This window comes from Punica granatum, chromosome 4 (assembly GCF_007655135.1).
Source record: "Punica granatum isolate Tunisia-2019 chromosome 4, ASM765513v2, whole genome shotgun sequence".
NCBI classification, from domain to species: domain Eukaryota; kingdom Viridiplantae; phylum Streptophyta; class Magnoliopsida; order Myrtales; family Lythraceae; genus Punica; species Punica granatum.
The window spans coordinates 36,036,605-36,055,595 of NC_045130.1; the positions used below are offsets into that span (position 1 = coordinate 36,036,605).

At 41.3% G+C, this 18,991-nt stretch overlaps 4 protein-coding genes and 1 pseudogene across 4 annotated transcripts in view; 2 read left to right on the plus strand and 3 right to left on the minus strand.

Annotated features, from left to right (window-relative positions):
* Nucleotides 1-1,551, plus strand: part of LOC116204499 (lanC-like protein GCL2) — a 2,883-nt gene extending 1,332 nt beyond the window's left edge. The window contains exons 3-6 of the mRNA XM_031536617.1: nucleotides 1-20; nucleotides 120-236; nucleotides 321-638; nucleotides 1,016-1,551. The exon at nucleotides 1-20 is cut by the window's left edge and continues 92 nt beyond it. Of these exons, the coding sequence (XP_031392477.1) occupies nucleotides 1-20; nucleotides 120-236; nucleotides 321-638; nucleotides 1,016-1,354 (794 nt within the window). The 3' untranslated portion in view covers nucleotides 1,355-1,551. The remainder of the gene's footprint in view (nucleotides 21-119; nucleotides 237-320; nucleotides 639-1,015) is intronic.
* LOC116204501 (bifunctional epoxide hydrolase 2-like) lies at nucleotides 1,521-3,784 on the minus strand. Its single transcript, XM_031536619.1, has 5 exons — nucleotides 3,614-3,784; nucleotides 3,300-3,514; nucleotides 2,596-2,766; nucleotides 2,247-2,482; nucleotides 1,521-1,972 (listed from the first exon to the last, which is right to left on the minus strand). Exons 1-5 carry the CDS (start codon nucleotides 3,681-3,683, stop codon nucleotides 1,723-1,725), a joined length of 942 nt encoding a protein of 313 aa, XP_031392479.1. The 5' UTR covers nucleotides 3,684-3,784; the 3' UTR covers nucleotides 1,521-1,722.
* Nucleotides 3,785-4,187: 403 nt separating this feature from the next.
* Nucleotides 4,188-6,256, minus strand: LOC116204500 (protochlorophyllide reductase). Its single transcript, XM_031536618.1, has 5 exons — nucleotides 6,109-6,256; nucleotides 5,942-6,001; nucleotides 5,118-5,652; nucleotides 4,605-4,963; nucleotides 4,188-4,503 (listed from the first exon to the last, which is right to left on the minus strand). The coding sequence occupies exons 1-5, from the start codon at nucleotides 6,160-6,162 to the stop codon at nucleotides 4,348-4,350; spliced, it is 1,164 nt and encodes a 387-aa protein (XP_031392478.1). The 5' UTR covers nucleotides 6,163-6,256; the 3' UTR covers nucleotides 4,188-4,347.
* Nucleotides 6,257-6,862: 606 nt separating this feature from the next.
* On the plus strand, nucleotides 6,863-8,554 carry LOC116205674 (annotated as a pseudogene).
* A 2,937-nt stretch (nucleotides 8,555-11,491) lies between these two features.
* LOC116202811 (ethylene-responsive transcription factor ERF054-like) lies at nucleotides 11,492-13,241 on the minus strand. Its single transcript, XM_031534431.1, has one exon. It carries the CDS (start codon nucleotides 13,111-13,113, stop codon nucleotides 11,920-11,922), a length of 1,194 nt encoding a protein of 397 aa, XP_031390291.1. The 5' UTR covers nucleotides 13,114-13,241; the 3' UTR covers nucleotides 11,492-11,919.
* Between the last annotated feature and the right edge of the window lie 5,750 nt (nucleotides 13,242-18,991).

An 18,991-nucleotide genomic window follows, 5' to 3' on the forward strand; every position in this document is an offset into this window, starting at 1 on the left:
ATCTGAACCAATTCCAAAGGGTTAGCCAACTATTTCTTTCCTGTCCTTGGTTCTTGCTATTTCATTGATGATAGTTTATCTCTACTTTCTTCCAATGCTGATCTGGATTCATTGAACAGATCAAGCTGTCAAGAAATCTCCCCGATGAGTTACTTTATGGAAGAGTCGGGTACTTGTGGGCTTGCTTGTTTCTAAACAAACATCTTGGTGAAAATATCGTTCCTTCCTCAAGCATGGTAAAAACTCTGCCCTTAACATTGGGCTGTCAGTATTTTCTTTCTATAAATATTAACATCCTTTGGTTTTTGTTAAATACGTAGCGGGAAGTTGTCAGTGAAATTATCAAAAATGGGAGATCATTAGCTAGGAGAGGAAGCTCCCCTCTGATGTTTGACTGGTACGGGGAGAAGTACTGGGGTGCGGCCCATGGATTGGCTGGTATCATGCATGTGTTAATGGACATGGACTTGAAAGCAGATGAGGTTGAAGATGTAAAAGGCACTCTCAGATACATGATTAAGAATCGATTTCCCAGTGGAAATTATCCTGCGACCGAGGAAGATAGGAGTAGGGACATTCTCGTCCATTGGTGCCATGGAGCGCCTGGGATTGCCCTCACCCTAGTAAAAGCGGCAAAGGTAGGATTGGATAATACTCAGTCCATGCATTAAATTCCCCTCGTCTGTCATGCTAAAATCTTTCAGAATTGGTGGCTGGTTGTCTTTCACTATTTTGCACCACTGCTTGACCACGTGTACTCATCTTTCTCCTCATTTAATAAATTCCAATATTCCATGACGTGAGTCCTCATCATTTTTAGATTCCTCATGTGAGAGGTATATAGAGTACTGATACATTACAATGCCACCATCTAATATGTTCAACCCATTAGATCAGCTGGTCAAAGGCGAAGGCAAAACCGACTAAATCAAACTTACAGTGATCTTTGCATTAGAAGACATTATATATAATGTATTTCTGCTGATCACTTTTAATAATGACTTGCCAAAATCAGGTTTTTAGAGACAAGGAATTCCTACAAGCTGCGGCCGATGCTGCAGAGGTAGTGTGGAAGCAGGGGCTTTTAAAACGGGTTGGAATTTGCCATGGAATAAGTGGAAATGCATACGTTTTTCTGTCACTTTATCGAGTTACGGGCAATCCAGAGTATTTATATAGGGCCAAAGCCTTTGCTTGCTTTCTTCTCGATAGAGGTCATCAGCTCATGGCCAAAGGACAGATGCATCGAGGTGATCGTCCCTACTCTCTTTTTGAAGGGATTGGAGGTATGGCATATCTGTTTTTGGACATGGAAGAGCCCTTGGGAGCCCACTTTCCTGCTTATGAACTTTAAAAATGAGTAGATTTATGATGTATGTTTACAGGTTGGTGTAGAATCAGAGAATAGAGAGGATGCTTTAGCAAAACAATTAGGAAAGTAGGACTTGTAAATTGTCTGTGTGCATTGTGCAGTTAAGAATAAAACTCGCTTGTCATGGTAGAACGGCAAGGGAACAGAGTGGAATGAGAAATTACGTGATCTTTGATGCATTTCTGTCTTGAGCATCGTATTAGCTTATGATATAGCGTTGTGAATAAAAGTTAAACGGACTTAGCACAAAGCATAAGCACGGCATAGGAGCAGAAGGCAAGAAAGGCTTATTGTTAAGATGTTCAATCTGCTTCTTGCCTTGGTTGATATCGGCGGTAAAGTCCCCTTCGTCAGACTTCCTGTTTGTTAAGAAAGCCAAGGATGAGCTCGTTCACGTGCTGGGGTAGTTGTTCGTGAATGAAATGGCTCCCTTCCGGCACGAAGATGGTGTCCAGGTTCGGCACAAAATGCTTCACTTGTCCGCTCCGTATATACTCTTCTATGCCCGGGAATTTCAGGACATAGTCCTTCTCCCCCATTATTAGGAGTGCTGGAGCTGTGACCTTTGGATCAGTTACGGCATATTCTCTTGCTATGGTCCTGCATTTGAAAGAAGAGGTTTGATCAGTTACTATATTCTTCTAATGAACTGCTGTCCGGTGCACATGCGGTGAACGGTCAAGATTGATGATCAGAAATCACGATGATTTTTGCGGGACTTCCGGGTAATACTCGACTATGGTTGACAGCATCCTGTGGTTTGGCCTTGGCTGTAAAGGGCAATTAGTACGTACAGTTCGAAAGGACCCTACGAAGAATGTTGTAGTTTATATTTTTGTGTCAGTTTTCGTCTTCCTTGGGGTTTCCAGTTTACCTGTATGGGACCTGCAGTGGAAGGCGAAATCCCGACTTCTCGTATAGAGATGCATAAACTGCGAGATCTTCCTCAGTGAACCATGGGGGTAGAGGAGTGGAGTTGTCGACTATGTCCATAACCTCCTGGTCATCCCTTGCCACGGGGATTTCGCTTCTTGAGAAGAGGATGTAAATGTTTCGTATCACCGCCTTAACGTCTAAACGGCCAAAATCTGCTTCGGCTCGCCCCGGCTCCTGGGAATTCGTAGATCCCGATACCAAAGTAAAACTAAATTGATACTATTTGAAACACTCACTCATTCATTGGCTTAAAAACTTACCAATGAATCTGAAAAAGCAGATCTTACCCGCCATCTTGACATGTAGAAGCCACTGGGAAGGAGGTCCGCTCGAACAGCGGCGGGGCCCGGAAGTATGAAGGGGACACCCATTGTGATGACACCCAACACCCTCTCAGGGTTTGTCACGGCAACTACGTACGCGGGTAGGGCTCCGAAGTCCTTCGCGACAAGGAATGCCTGTTCTCCGCGAAACGTACATTTTCGTGTTACATGTACGTATTTAGGAAGTCCCAATAAAAACGATCAAAATCACTTTCTCTCCATCAAACAGTCCCGAGCTTCTTTTTAACTTTCTTCCATGTTCATACACTTGACCAAGTGAAAATCCAGAGAATAATTGACAAATGGTCATATATATATATATATATATATATATATATTTATTTTTTTTGGGTTAAATTGTCTTATTTTAATTTCCACTTAACCAGGAGATTTTATAATAGATTTTATAAAATAGCACAAGGACTTGCATCGGTCATGGCATATTCTTCCTTTGGTTCTGAGAGGATCAAGTAAATTATTCCCTTCTAGTCGAGACAAGAACGGGAACCCCATGTTTTTAGAAACATGGTAAGAAACATGATTTTTTTTTGGGGGGGGGGGGGAGATGAGTTTCTTTTTTCTTTTTTCTTTTTTTTTTCCCTTCTAATTTCTGGAGAAATTTGGTCATATGATTAGTCTGAGGATATAACAACTTGTAATAGTAATACCTTGGAGATGGAGAGTGAGTCGAGCAGCTCAACAACGTCCTCGACAAGATCTACGAAGTCGGCCTTCTCGGGCTCGGCAGGTTGGTCAGAGAGGCCATAGCCCCTGAAGTCAATGGCGATGGCGCGGTACCCAGCCCCCGAAACTCCGATCATCTGGTGCCTCCAAGTGTACCATATCTCCGGGAAGCCGTGCAAGAACAGGACCACCTTAGGACCTGCAACACGATTCATGTTTTCTAGTTTACGGCATCAATTCCTTCGTCGACTTTAAGTCATTGATTTGATCGAATGAGCAGTGAGATCTGGGGAGTTACCTGTTCCAAGTTCAGCTACATGGATCTTCACTCCTCTTACCTCTACATGTGCGTGCTTGATTTGCTCCATTTTCAGACGGTAACACAAGGGAAGAGACGGGGAGAGAGAGAGAGAGAGAGAGAGAGAGAGGCTTCGAGGAAGAAAACGATACGAGAAAGACGCAGCCCATTCCTCGTACTTATACCGACAGCGCATGCTGAGAGATTACGTTTTTCCTGATATTTTTTCTTAATTAGTCGAGTGTCGTAAGAAGTTAAGTCGCCACATAATAATGCCAAGACCAATAATTTTATAATCGTACCTAATGGTTTAGAAAAAGAGACTCTGATGTTTGTTGACTTCAGTCTACTTGAGACCATGATTAATGGGAGCGAGCGGATATCCCAAGGCATCAACCCTACCTGCACCATTTTGTATGTTCAACCTGGGACTAGTAGAGCAAATGCATCGCATCAGAAATTTTCCATAATCTTTACTAGTTAGCATCCGGACATTCGAGCTGAATGCACGGGGTGACGGAATCCTAAGTGAGGACCGAGAACACGATTCAGTCTGCCAAACCGACAAGCGGAGGGAAAAGCAAAATCGACTAGGAAGAGAGGCATATGATTTCACTCAGTATTAGATTTGTACATCTACAAGAGGATACACTCACACTGTTTCCTGTTACAATCGGATTCCAGTCTCAACACACAAATACTTCTCTTGGGAGTCTAGTGCCGATTTGTTTCATTTAGGCCAGCCCGACAAGTTTCTCGCTGACCTCCCATAACTTCCTCGCCTTCTCAGCATCGCTGGCTTCTTTCGAGAGCTGGTTCTCGAAGGACGACGAATTGTTGTTCCAACTCCAGTAAACCCCCGATTTCTCCAAGCTAGGATCACTCACGACCTGAATAACATCACAAAGATCGAAAATTTGTTCCCGGGCAATTGCAAAATCATACCACCATATTATATGAGGACAACTGCATATAAGTTCATCAAACTCACCTGTGCAAGTCTTTTCCCTGCTTCCTCCTCGGAAACATAGCCTTTGGTTATGTACTTCTGGAAAGGCGGAAAGAGGAGCCTGAACAGGGGGATGTGCTCCCGGAACAGCCCCGTTGTGGCAATGCAACCTGGGTATAGAGATGCGAAGGTGATCCCAGTCTCCTCATGGTATCGCCGATGGAACTCCTGCATCGTGAGCATGTTGCAGACCTTGCTGTCTTTGTAGGCCTTTGCACCATCAAACTCTCCCCCATCAATCATCGGAGAGCTATTCACTCCATTCAGTCCCCCTGAGAGTCCCCTCAAGTCTCCCAAGTTTGCCTTTGGGGGCACGTTGCCTGCTAAGGTATTCGTGTTCCCTGAAACCAGCATTATGAATGAAAACCAACAAGCATCCGTTATGTCGCATCCAAGTGTAATTAGCAGTAATTTAAGACCACATATAAGGACCACATGGGACATCTATAGTTGAAAAGTAAACTATAAATTTGTCTTAACCATGGGGGAGCATACCAGTAATAGACCCCACAATGATGAGCCGCTTCGTCCGAAAATCTGACTGCTTCAAATCATCAAGCAGCAACCTAGCGAGTAGGAAGTGGCCCAGGTGATTTGTCCCGACGCTGAGCTCAAACCCTTCAGCCGTGAAGGTCGGTGCCTTCGCAGTGGGCAAGTACACTGCAGCATTACACACGAGCACATCAAGCGGCCTCCCTGAGCGTCGGAAAGTATCTGCGAATTGCCGGATACTATCGAGTGAGGCAAGGTCCAGGTGCATCACAGTGTAGTTCTCCTTCACGATGCCAACTGATTTAGCTGCCTTCTCAGCCTTGAGAAAGTTCCTGCAAGCCATTATCACGTGCCATTCTCCGGTATCAGCCAAGGCCTTCGCCGTGGCCAGGCCCAGACCGGAAGAGGCTCCAGTAACGATCACTGTACCCTTCCTAAGAGTCTTCTTCTGCTGTGAAGTGGCCTCATCGACCGAAGGGGCTGCTGTAGCAGTTTGTGCTCTGATCGTTCCGACGGATAAGTCCCTTTTGCGACAATCCTGCAATGAAGCACACAGTCTTAGCCGCAATCAGTTCAGAGGACATCGCAACAAATCTAAAAAATCGACAGCAAAGCGGCAAAATTCATGTGATTTCAGCTCAGACAAACCTCGATCGGAGCCTACCTAGGCATTTTACAAAGCCACCAACTTTGGCTAAATCAAAACATGGCATGTTCAAGATTTCTGTTAGCCGGCATTTCAGGTATCAAGCTTATGCACTTCTATCAGAGGAGGGTCCTCTCCATTCTCCAAATTGCAGAAAATTCATGAGACAGGAATGTATTACCTTAGCCGTGGCAGTGGATACAAAGTGAATCGATTCTCTGAACGAAACAGAAGCCTTCCCCTGTCAGTGCAATGGACTCACAAGAGTCAGCATAGAAATGAGAGAGAGACCCATCAGAGAGAAAGAAGGAACGGGCAAAAAAAGATCAGTAAAGGTAGAAGCTTTACTTCTTTATGTACTGATAAGGCCGAGGGAAGTGAGAGAGCTGCCCGGAGCGCCATGACTGAAGGGTCGATTCAGCTTGCGAGTGTTCATGCAAAGTCTTTAATGGAGGGAGGGGGATAAGGGGGACCGTCGGAAGAGGGAGCTGACCTGTCTGCCACGTGGACTTGTCGCAACCAATTACTGTCCGAGTTAAGGATTCCTCTTGATTATATGAACGGGCATGGACCCCACCCGGTCCGATTCAGCTCCAGAGCCTTCCAAGTGAATCATGGGCCGGGCCCAATAGACAGCCTTCTTCTAGTGGAGAGATGGGCCGTGGGCCCAAACATGTGAAGCTGTACTATAGCACGGGAAATTCTATGATGCAATTGCATTCGTTATGCGTGACAATAACACTCTTCGCGCGAAAACATATTCCATATGGTTTGCCATATAAGAACAACAGCCCATCATGTGCCTAACAACATAGCACTCGGAACTCTGCTGATCGTATGGACTTTATCTGAATTCTGAACTGTAGCTTAGGGGTGCAAGCGAGACGATATAGCTCGTAAACTGTTCGGGCTCGGCTCGGTAAAAGTTCGAGGTCGGCTCGGTCTTATCGATCTCGTGCCGAACCTAACAGTCTCACGAGCAGAGCTCAAGCATGGGTGTGCTCAGCTCGAGTGGCTCGCCAGCCTCATCGAGCCTGAGTATATAGTATATTTATATAAATATTTTTTTAAAAAAATTGAAAAACTTTCCAAGCCCCAACTTTCGTAATTCCTTCGTTCAAGTTCAACTTCAGTCCATCTCTTTCCCTTCCTTTCTTGCAGCCGCTCGCAGTCGCACGTCTCCGATCTCCCAAGTCCTGAACCCTAGCCGCTTGCTGTCGCTCATGTCGTGAAGAGTTCTCATCCATGTGCACGATCTGCTGTGCTGCTGGAACTAGAATATTTTCATTTAAATTCCTACATGGGTCCTTGCCACTGAGCAAGATTGACAGATACAATAAGAGATCCGTGGAGGGATACTCCGATATCATTGTCATCCGGCATTTTGAAAGCGATGTTGCCAAACGAGCAGCGGCAACTGCTGGAATCCCGATTATCAATGCAGGGGATGGTCCTGACTCCTGGGCAGCATCCAACTCAGGTAAAATTTCATTTCTTTCCACGTGAAATATGTTTCATAAGGAGGTACCATGCCGTGAAGATTACTCTCCAAATTACTTTTCAGCATATGTCTGCAACATTTGGTGCTCGGAAGAAGGCACTCATTATTTTGTTTGCCAATTGATGAAGTGCTTTTGTACATGTGACGAGTTAGTTTCTCTCAGTTGTGATGACCAACTTTGCTTGATCCATTGTGTTTGAATGAAATATATGTATGAACTTCTTTCGCCCTCTATCTCAAATCTTGCTTCTGATTATGAACTTGTGAATCAGGCTCTGCTAGATGTGTACACAATTGAAAGGGAGATGGGGAAACTAGATGGTATTAAAGTCACACTGGTAGGAGATCTTGCTAATGGTAGGACAGTCTGCTCGCTCGCCTATTTGCTTTCCAATTACAAGGATGTAAAGATATATTTCGTCTCTCCCGATGTTGTCAAAATGAAGTTCAGAAGTATACAACTATTCTCCTTGAGTTCATCGGCCCTCAATCATTCAAGGGTCTTCCTTCTATTGTCCACAACAGATTTAGAATGATCATTTCATGGTTTACGAAGTCATGATGTATTCTTGTTTAGGATGATATAAAAGATTATTTGACATCAATGGGAGTGGAATGGGAATAGAGCTCCGACCTACTTGAGGTGGCGTCTAAGTGTGATGTTGTTTATCAAACTCGAATTCAACGGGAACGATTCACGGAGAGGCCTGACCTTTATGAGGAGGCTCGGGGCAAGTATATCGTAGACAAGGGTGTTCTCGATGCAATGCAGCAGCATGCGGTGGTTACGCACCCGCTCCCAAGGCTCAACGAGGTAAGAATGTTGTGTTGTCTCGTTTTGTAATCTGTACTGCTTATGACTTAGCCCGTCTTCTGTACGAAAGAAAATCAGACTCTTGCACTGGGATTGCCATTCATTTAGGTGTAGATTTCTTCCACTGCCGTGTATGAACATGATATTATCGGTATGATGCAAAGAAAAACTGAATGGACCCTTTGAGTGTACGTCGTACTTTCTGGTCATTGATACTCCATGCATATATTTAGACGTGTTGTTTTGCGATATTTTGGTAGATCACTGTGGACGTAGATGCGGACCCGAGGGCAGCCTACTTCAGACAAGCAAAGAACGGTCTGTCCATTAGGATCGCTCTACTGAAGCTCCTCCTCATCGGCTGTTGAAGTATTGGATATTCGATCCGTTCGAAATTTTGTCATTGATATATTCTGGAAATGGTTATGACCATCTAAATATTTGTGATTGAGGTCCTACTGCCGAGAACTGCTGTCATATGTTTGTTAGCGAACGTCTTGAAATTATTATTATTATTTTTTTATTTTATTAAAATTTTCTACAATTCAAGCCAAACTGAATGGGCTGAGGCCATGTAAAGCAGATTTTTGCTGCCAAAAGACGAGCCTGAGTCGAGCTCGAGCCCATCGAGCCTATTGAGCCCGGCCTTGAAGAGCCGAGCTCGAGCCCATCGAGCTTATTGAGCCTGGCCTTAAGGAGGCGAGCTCGAGCTCGCCTCTCTAGGCTCGATCGAACTCGAGCCAAGCTCGAGCCCGGGCTTTCACTTTCGAGCCGAGCTTCCAGCCCCTTGAGTTCTGGCTCGGCTTGGCTTGGCTCGATTACACCCCTACGGTCGCTGTCTCATTTGACTGTTCCAAACCGGTATGAGGTTACCATAAGCCTAGACAATCTACAAGCAGCTAGGCCCTTTCTCTCTTGTTTTATCCCTGAATTTTTGTTCAGCTTTATTTTGGGAATGTCACTTGAATATCCTGCCACCTCCCCAAGGTTTGTAAATGAGCTTAATATATGATAAGCAATAACAAACTCAATAAGATTGCCGGTTAAAAAGTGCGACTTCATTGCATAATTTCAAGTTTAAATTACCTTCGGGTTCAAATCAACGCAGAAATTATGTAAAAAAATTCTTTATTGAGCCACCCGTACAACCAATGACTGGACTTATCTATCCCTTATTTGCAAGGTATTCATGTGTACGATAAAATTAGTCGGATGAAATCTGAAAAACTCTCTTAATAAAAAAAGGAGAGAGAGAGAAAAAGAAGCAATAATAAATCTCAGTTTTTTTTTAAAAAAAATCAATTTATGACTCGTCACCAAATCAATATTGACTAGGAAATAATTTGTTTTATGTTTCAGTTGTCTACGAGGACGGGTCATTCTCTCTTCAAAGACATATTTATGTATTTTAGTCAACGAACGTGGTTTTTCTGCCAATGCAAACTCTGTTTAAATGCCCTTCTCTCGTTGAGGTATCTATTTCGAAACAAATTTTTTTTAGGGTAATTTGGATGACATATTTGAACTAATCTGAAATCTTAAAATTTTTCAAAATCTAAAACGTTCGAACCTTTTTTTTTTTTTGGTTGAGGATTAACATCACATACAATCGTACACAGAAAAAAAGAAAGAAAGAAAGATTTTTATGAATTGAATGATCAATTCAAGGCTCTTGCTACATTTGATATAAGAGAGCTAACGTAGTACTAAGCGAGCTAATGGTATCTTTCCTCATCTCCTCGTCTCGCCATTTATATATCCGACACCACTTTAAAGGATTGCAATACGACGTCAAAGGTATGAAAAAATACCATTCGTGTAGCAAAGCGATTTTTGAGGTACTGGCGTATTATATATCTTTATGATGAATCGCGGCAATTACCTGCTGCCGTTTCATCGTTCCGTGAAAGTTAACGGAAAAATCTTCTATGTTGGATTATATTCCGATGAACCTTCCACATTGTATGCTTCCTGCCACACCTAATGGCTGATATCCGCAGTGCCGTCGGGAATAAGAAATTGCAGGAGAAGAGATAGACCTGATCTCAGGGCCGGTGCCTCCCCCTGGGCCCCCCGCCCTCCCCTCCAATCCCTTTTATTGCAGTCAACATTTTCTACCTTTCTCTCCAACCTCTCCCATTCTAACATGCAATATCCCTATCTTTTCAGCAGTGTAATATGATATTCGAAAATTTAATTGTCTTAAATTAATCAGTTCAAACCGGATTGATCTATTTAAAGGTAAAAACATTTAAGGGTAAACCACTTCTAATGTAAATTTTTTTTCCATTCATAAGAATCTAATTCGAGACTTTATTTAAGGAGAATATGTATCGAATTATTTAAATTGATTTCTATTGGTGCAATATCCCTATTTTTGGCTCACTTTATTCTCTCAATTTTTCTTTTTTGGCAGATGGGACAAGTGTTACCTCGTCTTTGCATTTTATATTTTTATCGATTTTTCCCATATAATTCTAATTCATTAGCTGAAACTAATTTCTAATTGAGATCATCTTAACTTGGCGAGTTAAGTCGTTGGCACTTTGAATGGGTTCCAAATTTCTCTATTACAGGTAAAGTCCGCTTATATATATGGAGAAAAAACACCTGGTAAAGAGTGCAATTTTGAGTTTGTACTTACTTCTTTTGCTATCAATAAAATTCAATACTTATGTATAAAAAAATCAGATAATTTAAAAATTTTAGATTCGATTCTCGTGCTGAAATATCTATACCCTCTTTGTTATGTTTCTTATTTTCTTATACTAAATCTAATGGCTTGTTTGGTTTTAAAGTAGAATTTTAAAATTATATTTTAACTTAATTATACTCATAACAAAATAAAATATCTTATACAAAGTCAAAGGATGAGTCTCATTTATACCACTCTTTTTCAAAATCTGATTTTAAAATCATAATTTGAAACTAAACGCAACATAAGAATATCTTTGGTAATAAAAAATAATTACTTATATAAAATATAATTTATCAACTACGTCACGTCTCTTAATTAATTTCAAGTCATTATCTTTAAAATATCTTCTAAAGGTGAAAGGGGGAAAAAAACAAAGGGAGAAACAAAACCACTTTTCCTAATAGTAGATTCCCATATGGAACTATCGGTTGTGTGCATCCACGAGTTACCCAATATTTTTGTCTCATGAACAGAAAAAAAAAAATGTCCCTCTCCCCGAAGTTGTCTTTCACTTTTCCCTACTTTCTTTTACTTTTGTTTTACAAAGAAAATGCAGAATTAATATAATAAAATAAAAATTTTAAATAGTTAATAAATGGATATGGATAGTCACACAAAAATATCGAACAGAAGTATCGAACTTTCAACCTCTAGAAATGAAAGAATTAGAACAATGAAGGACTGAAGTATTAGAACTATACCATGGCGTAGCATGTAGTTGATAGTGCAAGTTTGATCCACAGTACATAATTCCGATGACGAGAAAAGGACACTACTAATATAAGGTATGATCATTACAGAGATAACTAAGGTACACAACGAAGATGCAACCGGTACATCAATTGAGCTGAGGGAGAAGCAGATCATAAAAATGCCGCCTTCTTCGCATCGCAGCCATAAGATAGATCGGAGTTACCTAATTAAGGAGCCCTGCCAAGAAGACTGTCGAAAAAATGTGCAGCCCTTCTTGCAGCAGAAATTAGGCTAATGAAAGTGAAGGCACGGGTTGTTTTTTTTCCCTAAAGAGTCCTCAACCCGTTAAAAGATCTAAGGTCTAACTGTATATTAACTGACTGTTATTCACACGGAAACCAGGATTATTTGGGCACGTAGAACCTCGATCATCTCGATCCTTCCGGATGAAGTCTATGCTGGACCGGAACGAGATGGTGAATCTGAGCTTGAGCTTTCCTCCTCCTTGTGAACGTCAGAGCTCTTCGAAGGCTCCTGGTTCGGGTTTCTGGGACGGAGGTGGGACTGCAATAGGAAACTATTGGCTGTATCCAAATCGTCCCAAACTGGACTTCCAGGGCCCCATCCAGCCGAAATCGCGTTACACCAAGCCTCCGCCATTTCCTCCCACGCCGCTTCCCGTGGTCTCGAACCCGTTCCCCCTTCCCCTCCTCCTGATCTAGAAGTGGACTCCACGACTTCCACGCTTGGTCCAGCTCCTGACTCCTTGCTGCGACCATCTTCTTCAGAATTCGGTATAGGACCCAGGGTTGGGGGCGAGGGCGAGGTGAAACTCGGAGCTGTGGATCCTGCTTCAGCTTGTCCTCTATTTCGGAAATGTTCGGGGAAGTTTAGCTTCGCGTTCGCTCCTCTCAGCCTGAAGGCCTCCCGGTCATAAGCCAATGCAGCATCTTCTGCTGTATCGAAAGTTCCGAGCCAGAGCCGGTTCCTGTTCCGAGGGAGCCGAATCTCGGCCACCCATTTGCCCCAGTGCCGCTGCCTCACTCCTCGGTAGAGCTTTGTCGTGTGAATAGGCTGCAATGGGGGCCTCGAACCTTGTTCCGACCTGCTTGTAGTGGCCGAGGCTGTACTTCCTCTCGGGCTTAAGTTCAGGGCGTTGCTCCAGTATCGCAGAAGCTGCTGCTGTTGGAGAGAACCCGGTTCCATGCCGAAGAATGGCTGATAGTTAATGTTCCCCTGCTGGGGAGTGAAAGAAATCATCTGCTGTGGATTCTGAGGTTGTTGTTGTTGGAACAGAGGAAACGCCGATGGTGAAGTTCGGAATTGGTGCGGCAATTGTACATGCTGGGGAGACGTACCAGACGTAAAAGGGAGCGATAATCTCGAGGCAGGAGAGGACGATGACAGAGCAGGAAACGCGGAAGATTGAGTCGGGCGCTCTATTCTTTCGGGGCTGCGGATCTTCTTGAGAGGCCTAGCTGCCATGGAAGCATCGGTAAAAGCCGAGCTCCATTGCTCCCCTGCCTCCATGCTAAAATCGAGATCCTTCCCTTTGCTGCTCTGGGAGTCACCGGTCCTTCCTGTTTCTGTTGCCTTTTGCTCCTCCTCGATGCCCTTTCCTGTTTCCCTGCTTTTATCTGCATCCATCAATGGCGAAAATACGGCCTTCCAATGAAGGCAACCCGAAGACAATCAGGGACGAAAGCGGGGGAAACTTATGGGAGAGCAGAGGAGAAACACGGCAGGTGTGTGCTTTCGGACAGAAACAGATGATGTTTTATCAATGCACTCTTGGAAGGAAGAGAATATTCGTAAGCTCTGTTATTGGTAATGTGTCGAATCCACAACACGAGATAGATGGGGCCCTCCTGACCGCCCCCAGTTAAATTCCTTTGACCATGTCATTTTATAATACCTCAAAATTATATAATTATCAGAAAAATATTAGGCGAGTATTACTCACCTTTACTTAATATATTTGTGGGTCTAACATATTTTAAAATTTAGGTTATTAATTAGTCATTTTTTCGGTAATAAGCGAGACGCATAGACCTTATACAATGCAATGAAATAAATCTAAATTTAGGGGTACATAAGTCCTACTGATAAGGATCGAACTCATGACCTCTTGGTTTCGGGAGGTGCTTTGTATCACTACACCAAAACCCATTCCTCTATTAATTAGTCATTTTGTGTTACTCATCGAATGTTGTTGAATATCTCAGTAAAGCAAGATATTTTTCTAACTCATCTCTACTTCTTCAAAGTTATTGCCGAAGGTAGCATGTAAAGGTCCAAGATCACTTGGTTTCTAATCGGTGGCTGGTTCCCGTAAGATAATCTGATAACTCATCTCTGATTCATCTAGGTTACTGTTGTAAGTGGTTGTTTAGTGGTTCTAAGAGCACTTCCATGTGATTTGGTTATCTCAATTCTTAGATTTGAATTTCTTCTATGCATTTTTCTTAATACATATGTGCTAGAAGGGTGCTCTTCGGGTCTGAGCTCAAGCCTTGCCAGCTTCCATGAACTATATTGTGCCTTTGGTTCTTTTTTGGAGAAAAGTGCAAAAATATCATCGTGATTTGGGGTCGAGATAAATTGCGCAATGTGCTTTTATTAGGGATAATTAATCTCCGTGCGGAGTACTCCGTTAGCCATGGGAGATTATGACGTTGGTTTTTTTTTTTCATTTTTAATTCTCAATTTTTAGCCTTTTAATCATTTTGGTTCTAAATCTTTTTTCTTTTATAATTTCTATCCTCAACTTTTAATTTTTTTTCATTTTAGTCCTAAAAAGAAAATCGAAAGGGAAGAAGGGGTCGGGGCCGCCAATCGGCGACCCCAATCCTTCCACCGAGGTTGCCGGTACCCACGGAGATTGCCAATGTCCTCCGTGGGTACCGACGACCTCGGTGGAGGGGTTGGGGTCGTCAATTGGCGGCCCCAACCCTCGAATCGACTGGGGTTGCCTCCTTTCCTTTCAATTTTTTTTCTAGGACTAAAATGAAAAAAAATGAAAAGTTGAGAATAAAAATGATAAAAGAAAAAAGATTTAGAACTAAAATGATTAAAATGTTAAAAATTGAGGATTAAAAATGAAAAAAATTAACTTCATAACTCCCTATTGCTAACGGAGTACACCACGGGAAGATTAATTGTTCATAACAAAAGTATATGGTGCAATTTGTCATGACCTCAAATCATAAGAGAGGCTTTTGTAATTTTTTTTTTTTGACCATTGCCTTCAGTTTATATTCTCAGTTCAATCACGAAACCCTACATTAGGTAGCACAGCTTTGACGACAAGGCCGTTATTGCTGTTGCCCACCTTTTCCCAGTTCATACTACTATGGTTTTTTACTTTGAAGATAACAATTTCTCGTGCCATACTTTCTCACGGAACATTTTTTTTATATCAGGCAAAAAGATACTTCTGCATTCATTTGATCCCTAAAATTATAAGTTATGTAAGTCTCACTTTTGGCTCTAATCAGATTCGTATAGACCAGCGATTACGATCAATCCAGCGTAAGAGCACACTCGAAGATAAAAGTTTATGCCAACTGCCAAGTCCAGGAGAATCTCCCTTTGCCTTGCTAAAGTCCACGATAGGAAAGGGACCATCTCCACCATCCACCACATCTTGCGCTGTGTTAATATAATTATTACAAGTCAATGCTGGCCCCGATGTACGGTACCCTTCCGTTTGGCTACATCCTCTCTCTCCATAAATGTCTTCTTTTTCATAATTATCTGTCCGAGGTCAAATATAAGATTTTTTTCGATTATAAGAGTAGTTCGATCTTTCTTCTGATAATTAAGGGTAGTCCGACTTAATAGAAGGAAAAACAGAAAAAGGCCCAAGATGTTTTATTGACCAGAATTAATTGAAAACTCCTCGATATTAGGTGGGAATATGTGCAATGCAAATGTGTCGAACCTTTTTCATCAAATACAAGTTTTTATATCGAGCAACAGAAAAGGCAAGCTTTTATAAGCACGATCCCACCGCCGATCGTCCGTACAGTAACGTGGAGGAGCTACATTGGTCAACGGAAGGGGTGCCATTTGAGGGTCAACGGTGGGCCCGTAACACTTGGCGGATCCTTTCCAATTTGTGTCGTGGAACACCAGGGTAGTCAACTCCTCGTATTCCAATCTTTTCAAATCTCTCCCTTTGCAAATGGATCGTTCACTGCCCGTTCATTAAGTCGTTATGCGCATCATATCAAGATACCGTCATGTCACGACTGTTATAAGAAGTTGTGAGAAGACATGTCGAGTTTGGGTAATCCTCAGTGAGGATGAGTATTTCTGACATGGACGATCGGATATAACGACCATCGAGTTGGGAAGATCATAATTGACCTATAATTATACGATCCATTATACCTGGAAAGCAGGACATGTTATATCCATAGTATTACTATATTACCATAACAAGAATTGGAACGAAGAACACGAGAACTGACAAACAGACAGGTCCAATTCAATTATCGCCATGCTGTTCATCAATCACACTGCTTGTCATATCAGCACAGTGCAAATTAGGCTGGCTTGACTATTGAAGGAACAAATTAGGCTGGAGGCTGGCTAATATCAACCCCCGATGTTGGATTTTCCATTTGTTTTATGAACCCGTCACGATCACCACAGACTCATTGCAACAACCAGTTGACCATTCGGGGACTCATTATTTAATCCTGTTATTGAGATCCCAAAGTTGATTGAGCTACAGCAGCAGCAATAATAATAACAATAACAATGCACATATAATGCATGGGTTTATTATCTCCTACACCTTTGTAAGCTGATCACTGAAAGTGGCAAGATCCTATAGCTCTTGATCCGTACGTACACATAATGCATGGAGCTGTCTAGATTATTCGACTTAATTAAGGAGTTATTAATTAATCTTTGAAGAAAAGGGATTAAATTAAATAAATGGTTCTCTCAATGCATGATGATTAACTTTCGGTGAAGGTTAGAGAAAGTCAAACATCATTGTCTGTGTCCTAAACTGTCGGCGCAAGACGGCTCGGGTCTTCTATTAATCTATGTTTGAGCTTCCATTCATTATATTTAATTGCTAATTATTTTGTTTTTACTTCATTATTATATTTGTAACACTTGTGGACCACAATTTACCAGATTCAAAGCCTCGCTCTCCCAGTTTAGTGACTGACGCGTCCTCCATTACAACACACACTAGTAGAGTCATACGGTCTATGGTGTAATTAGTAAACTACACTTCATATAAGCGAATTAGTAGTTTGAAACATACTGTAAACACTTCAGTCGAGCCAAGTCTACCCCGATTATAAGGATTTTCTCATCCAATAAGTTAAGACACATTGTCTGAGTGGTTGATTAGTAAATTCATTTGACAGGTGAAAACATCTCATATGAGAAACGTCAAGAGGCATCCTTTTCAAGTTTATCCTTAGTTAACTCGATACCCGAACACCAAAAGAAATCAAAAGTATATCTTGTTCATAAAATTTTCTGTTGAGGTACTTCGTATTCAGCCGAAAGTCCGGAAGATCCAAGTATTAGATCTGGAAACAAGAACGAAATCGACGAAGAAAAGGAAGGGCAGTGAATTGCGACGTGTGACCGCGGTCATCAGCGGACAATCAAAGTGACAACCGTGGTCTGACCTCGTTGACCACGGTCTCAGATCACAACATGAACAGAGGACTGCAGTTTGGATCATGGCGACCGCAATCTGGAGGTCGTCCAGCACTATTTTGTCGGGATTTCATGCAACTCAGAATATATTCAGAAAAAAAATTAATTCTTTAAGGGATATTAGAGATATTTTAGTGTATATTTTGGATGTATTGAGTGTCTTATATGGATACTTATGAGAGGGACGAGCCTTATACAAAACAGTTGTCTGATAGGCATATAAGATCACGAATAATCGTCTAGGAAAGTATTCCGATTATTAATTCTCTTTTACACTTTGTTTGGATAATGGAGTGGGATGAGTTATGAAGGGATGGGTTATGGAGGGATGGGGTGGGGTGGTTTATGAGGGATTTTCTTAACACTTCATAATTCATGTTTGGATAGTTGCAAGAAAGGATGGGGTAAAAAATTATAAGCATGTTATTTGATCATTATACCCATTTTATATAATGTAAGAACAAACATAAACAACATATTATATAATATTTACGATATATACAAATAGGTATAAAGATATGCATATATGTATGCCTGTATAGTGTATCAGGTAAACGGATATATACATAGTAATATAATATGTACATATACGGACCGAAGGAGACGGAAACGAACGAACAATTGATGTTGATACATATATAAAAGAGGTTTCGACAAAATAAATAAATAACAGTGGTGTATATATAACAGTAACCGCTATAATATATATACATATAGGTGTATATATGAACAAAGAAAGGTAATAAGGTTAAAGAGGGCATTATAGCAATTTTATAAAAAAACAAGGGTTAAAAATAAATTTTGATAACTTATTTCTTTATAACACCCCAAATTGGTGGCATAAAAAAAATGAGCTTTTGGTGGGTTATAGAGGGATAAATAATCCCACATAACCTTTCATAACCCTCTATTTTTTAATTGGCAAACATGAATTGTTCTAATCCCTTCATAAAACTCCCTTCCTTAACCCTCATAAATCCAAACAAGGTATTAGAGTTTAGAATTTTGTAGAGTGAAAGAGTAGTGAGTATTGAAAAGATTGTGATTCTCTTTCTAGTTAAGGTCTTATGACAGGATTGAAAAACACGAATGTGATATCAAAAGTTTATTATCTCATGTCTTACTAAAAGCGGAATCTTTATTCTTCATCATGAATATTTCACTCGATATGAGTATTCTGCCTCATATATCTCAGTGTTTATTAATTTTTTTTAGGAGCGCAAAAGTTTCATTTCAACTTAGGGGAAAGCTAACAGTACAAGGCCTCAAAAGCTCAGAATATATACACATATATAAATACTCGGCGTTCTTTTTCACGATTTAAAGCACGCTTGTCGACACTTTCCTAGAGAATATTTAGGGCTTATTTGGTTTTAGGATAGTATTTTAGAATCACAATTCTAACTTAACTCTACCCACTACAAAACAAAATAACTCATACAAAGTCAAAGAGTGGACCTCATTTATACCACTTTTTTCACAACAAAACAACATAACTCATACAAAGTTAAAGGGTGGGCCCCATTTATTCCAATCAAAATCAAAATCAAAATCTGATTTTAAAATCCTACTATGAAACCAAACGCAACCTTAGATATCGAAAATATAATCATACATAGTAGTACAGCGTTATGGCGTGATATGCATAACAGTCCATCTCATAGTTGGGTAACATGTCAAGTACACATCAAGGCAACTGCCAATTCACTCCAACTCATCGTATTCATGTTTCGACTTGTCCCTTTACTGCGCTTGTCCTGCACAAAAATGTATCTAAACAGGATAGATTCGGGTCCTCAGCGATCTTTGTCCCTAAATCAGCATAATCCTT

Excerpts from the sequence above, each read along its gene's own strand:
- LOC116204501 (XM_031536619.1), bottom strand. The coding sequence starts at position 3,683 with ATGGAGCAAATCAAGCACGCACATGTAGAGGTAAGAGGAGTGAAGATC. Across the intron at positions 2,767-3,299 it reads ACTCACTCTCCATCTCCAAG|GCATTCCTTGTCGCGAAGGA; the intron begins GTATTACTATTA and ends CGCGGAGAACAG. Across the intron at positions 2,483-2,595 it reads TCTACATGTCAAGATGGCGG|GAGCCGGGGCGAGCCGAAGC; the intron begins GTAAGATCTGCT and ends ACGAATTCCCAG.
- LOC116204500 (XM_031536618.1), bottom strand. The coding sequence starts at position 6,162 with ATGGCGCTCCGGGCAGCTCTCTCACTTCCCTCGGCCTTATCAGTACAT. Across the intron at positions 5,653-5,941 it reads TATCCACTGCCACGGCTAAG|GATTGTCGCAAAAGGGACTT; the intron begins GTAATACATTCC and ends GCTTCATTGCAG. Across the intron at positions 4,964-5,117 it reads CATTGTGGGGTCTATTACTG|GGAACACGAATACCTTAGCA; the intron begins GTATGCTCCCCC and ends TGCTGGTTTCAG.
- LOC116202811 (XM_031534431.1), bottom strand. The coding sequence starts at position 13,113 with ATGGATGCAGATAAAAGCAGGGAAACAGGAAAGGGCATCGAGGAGGAG.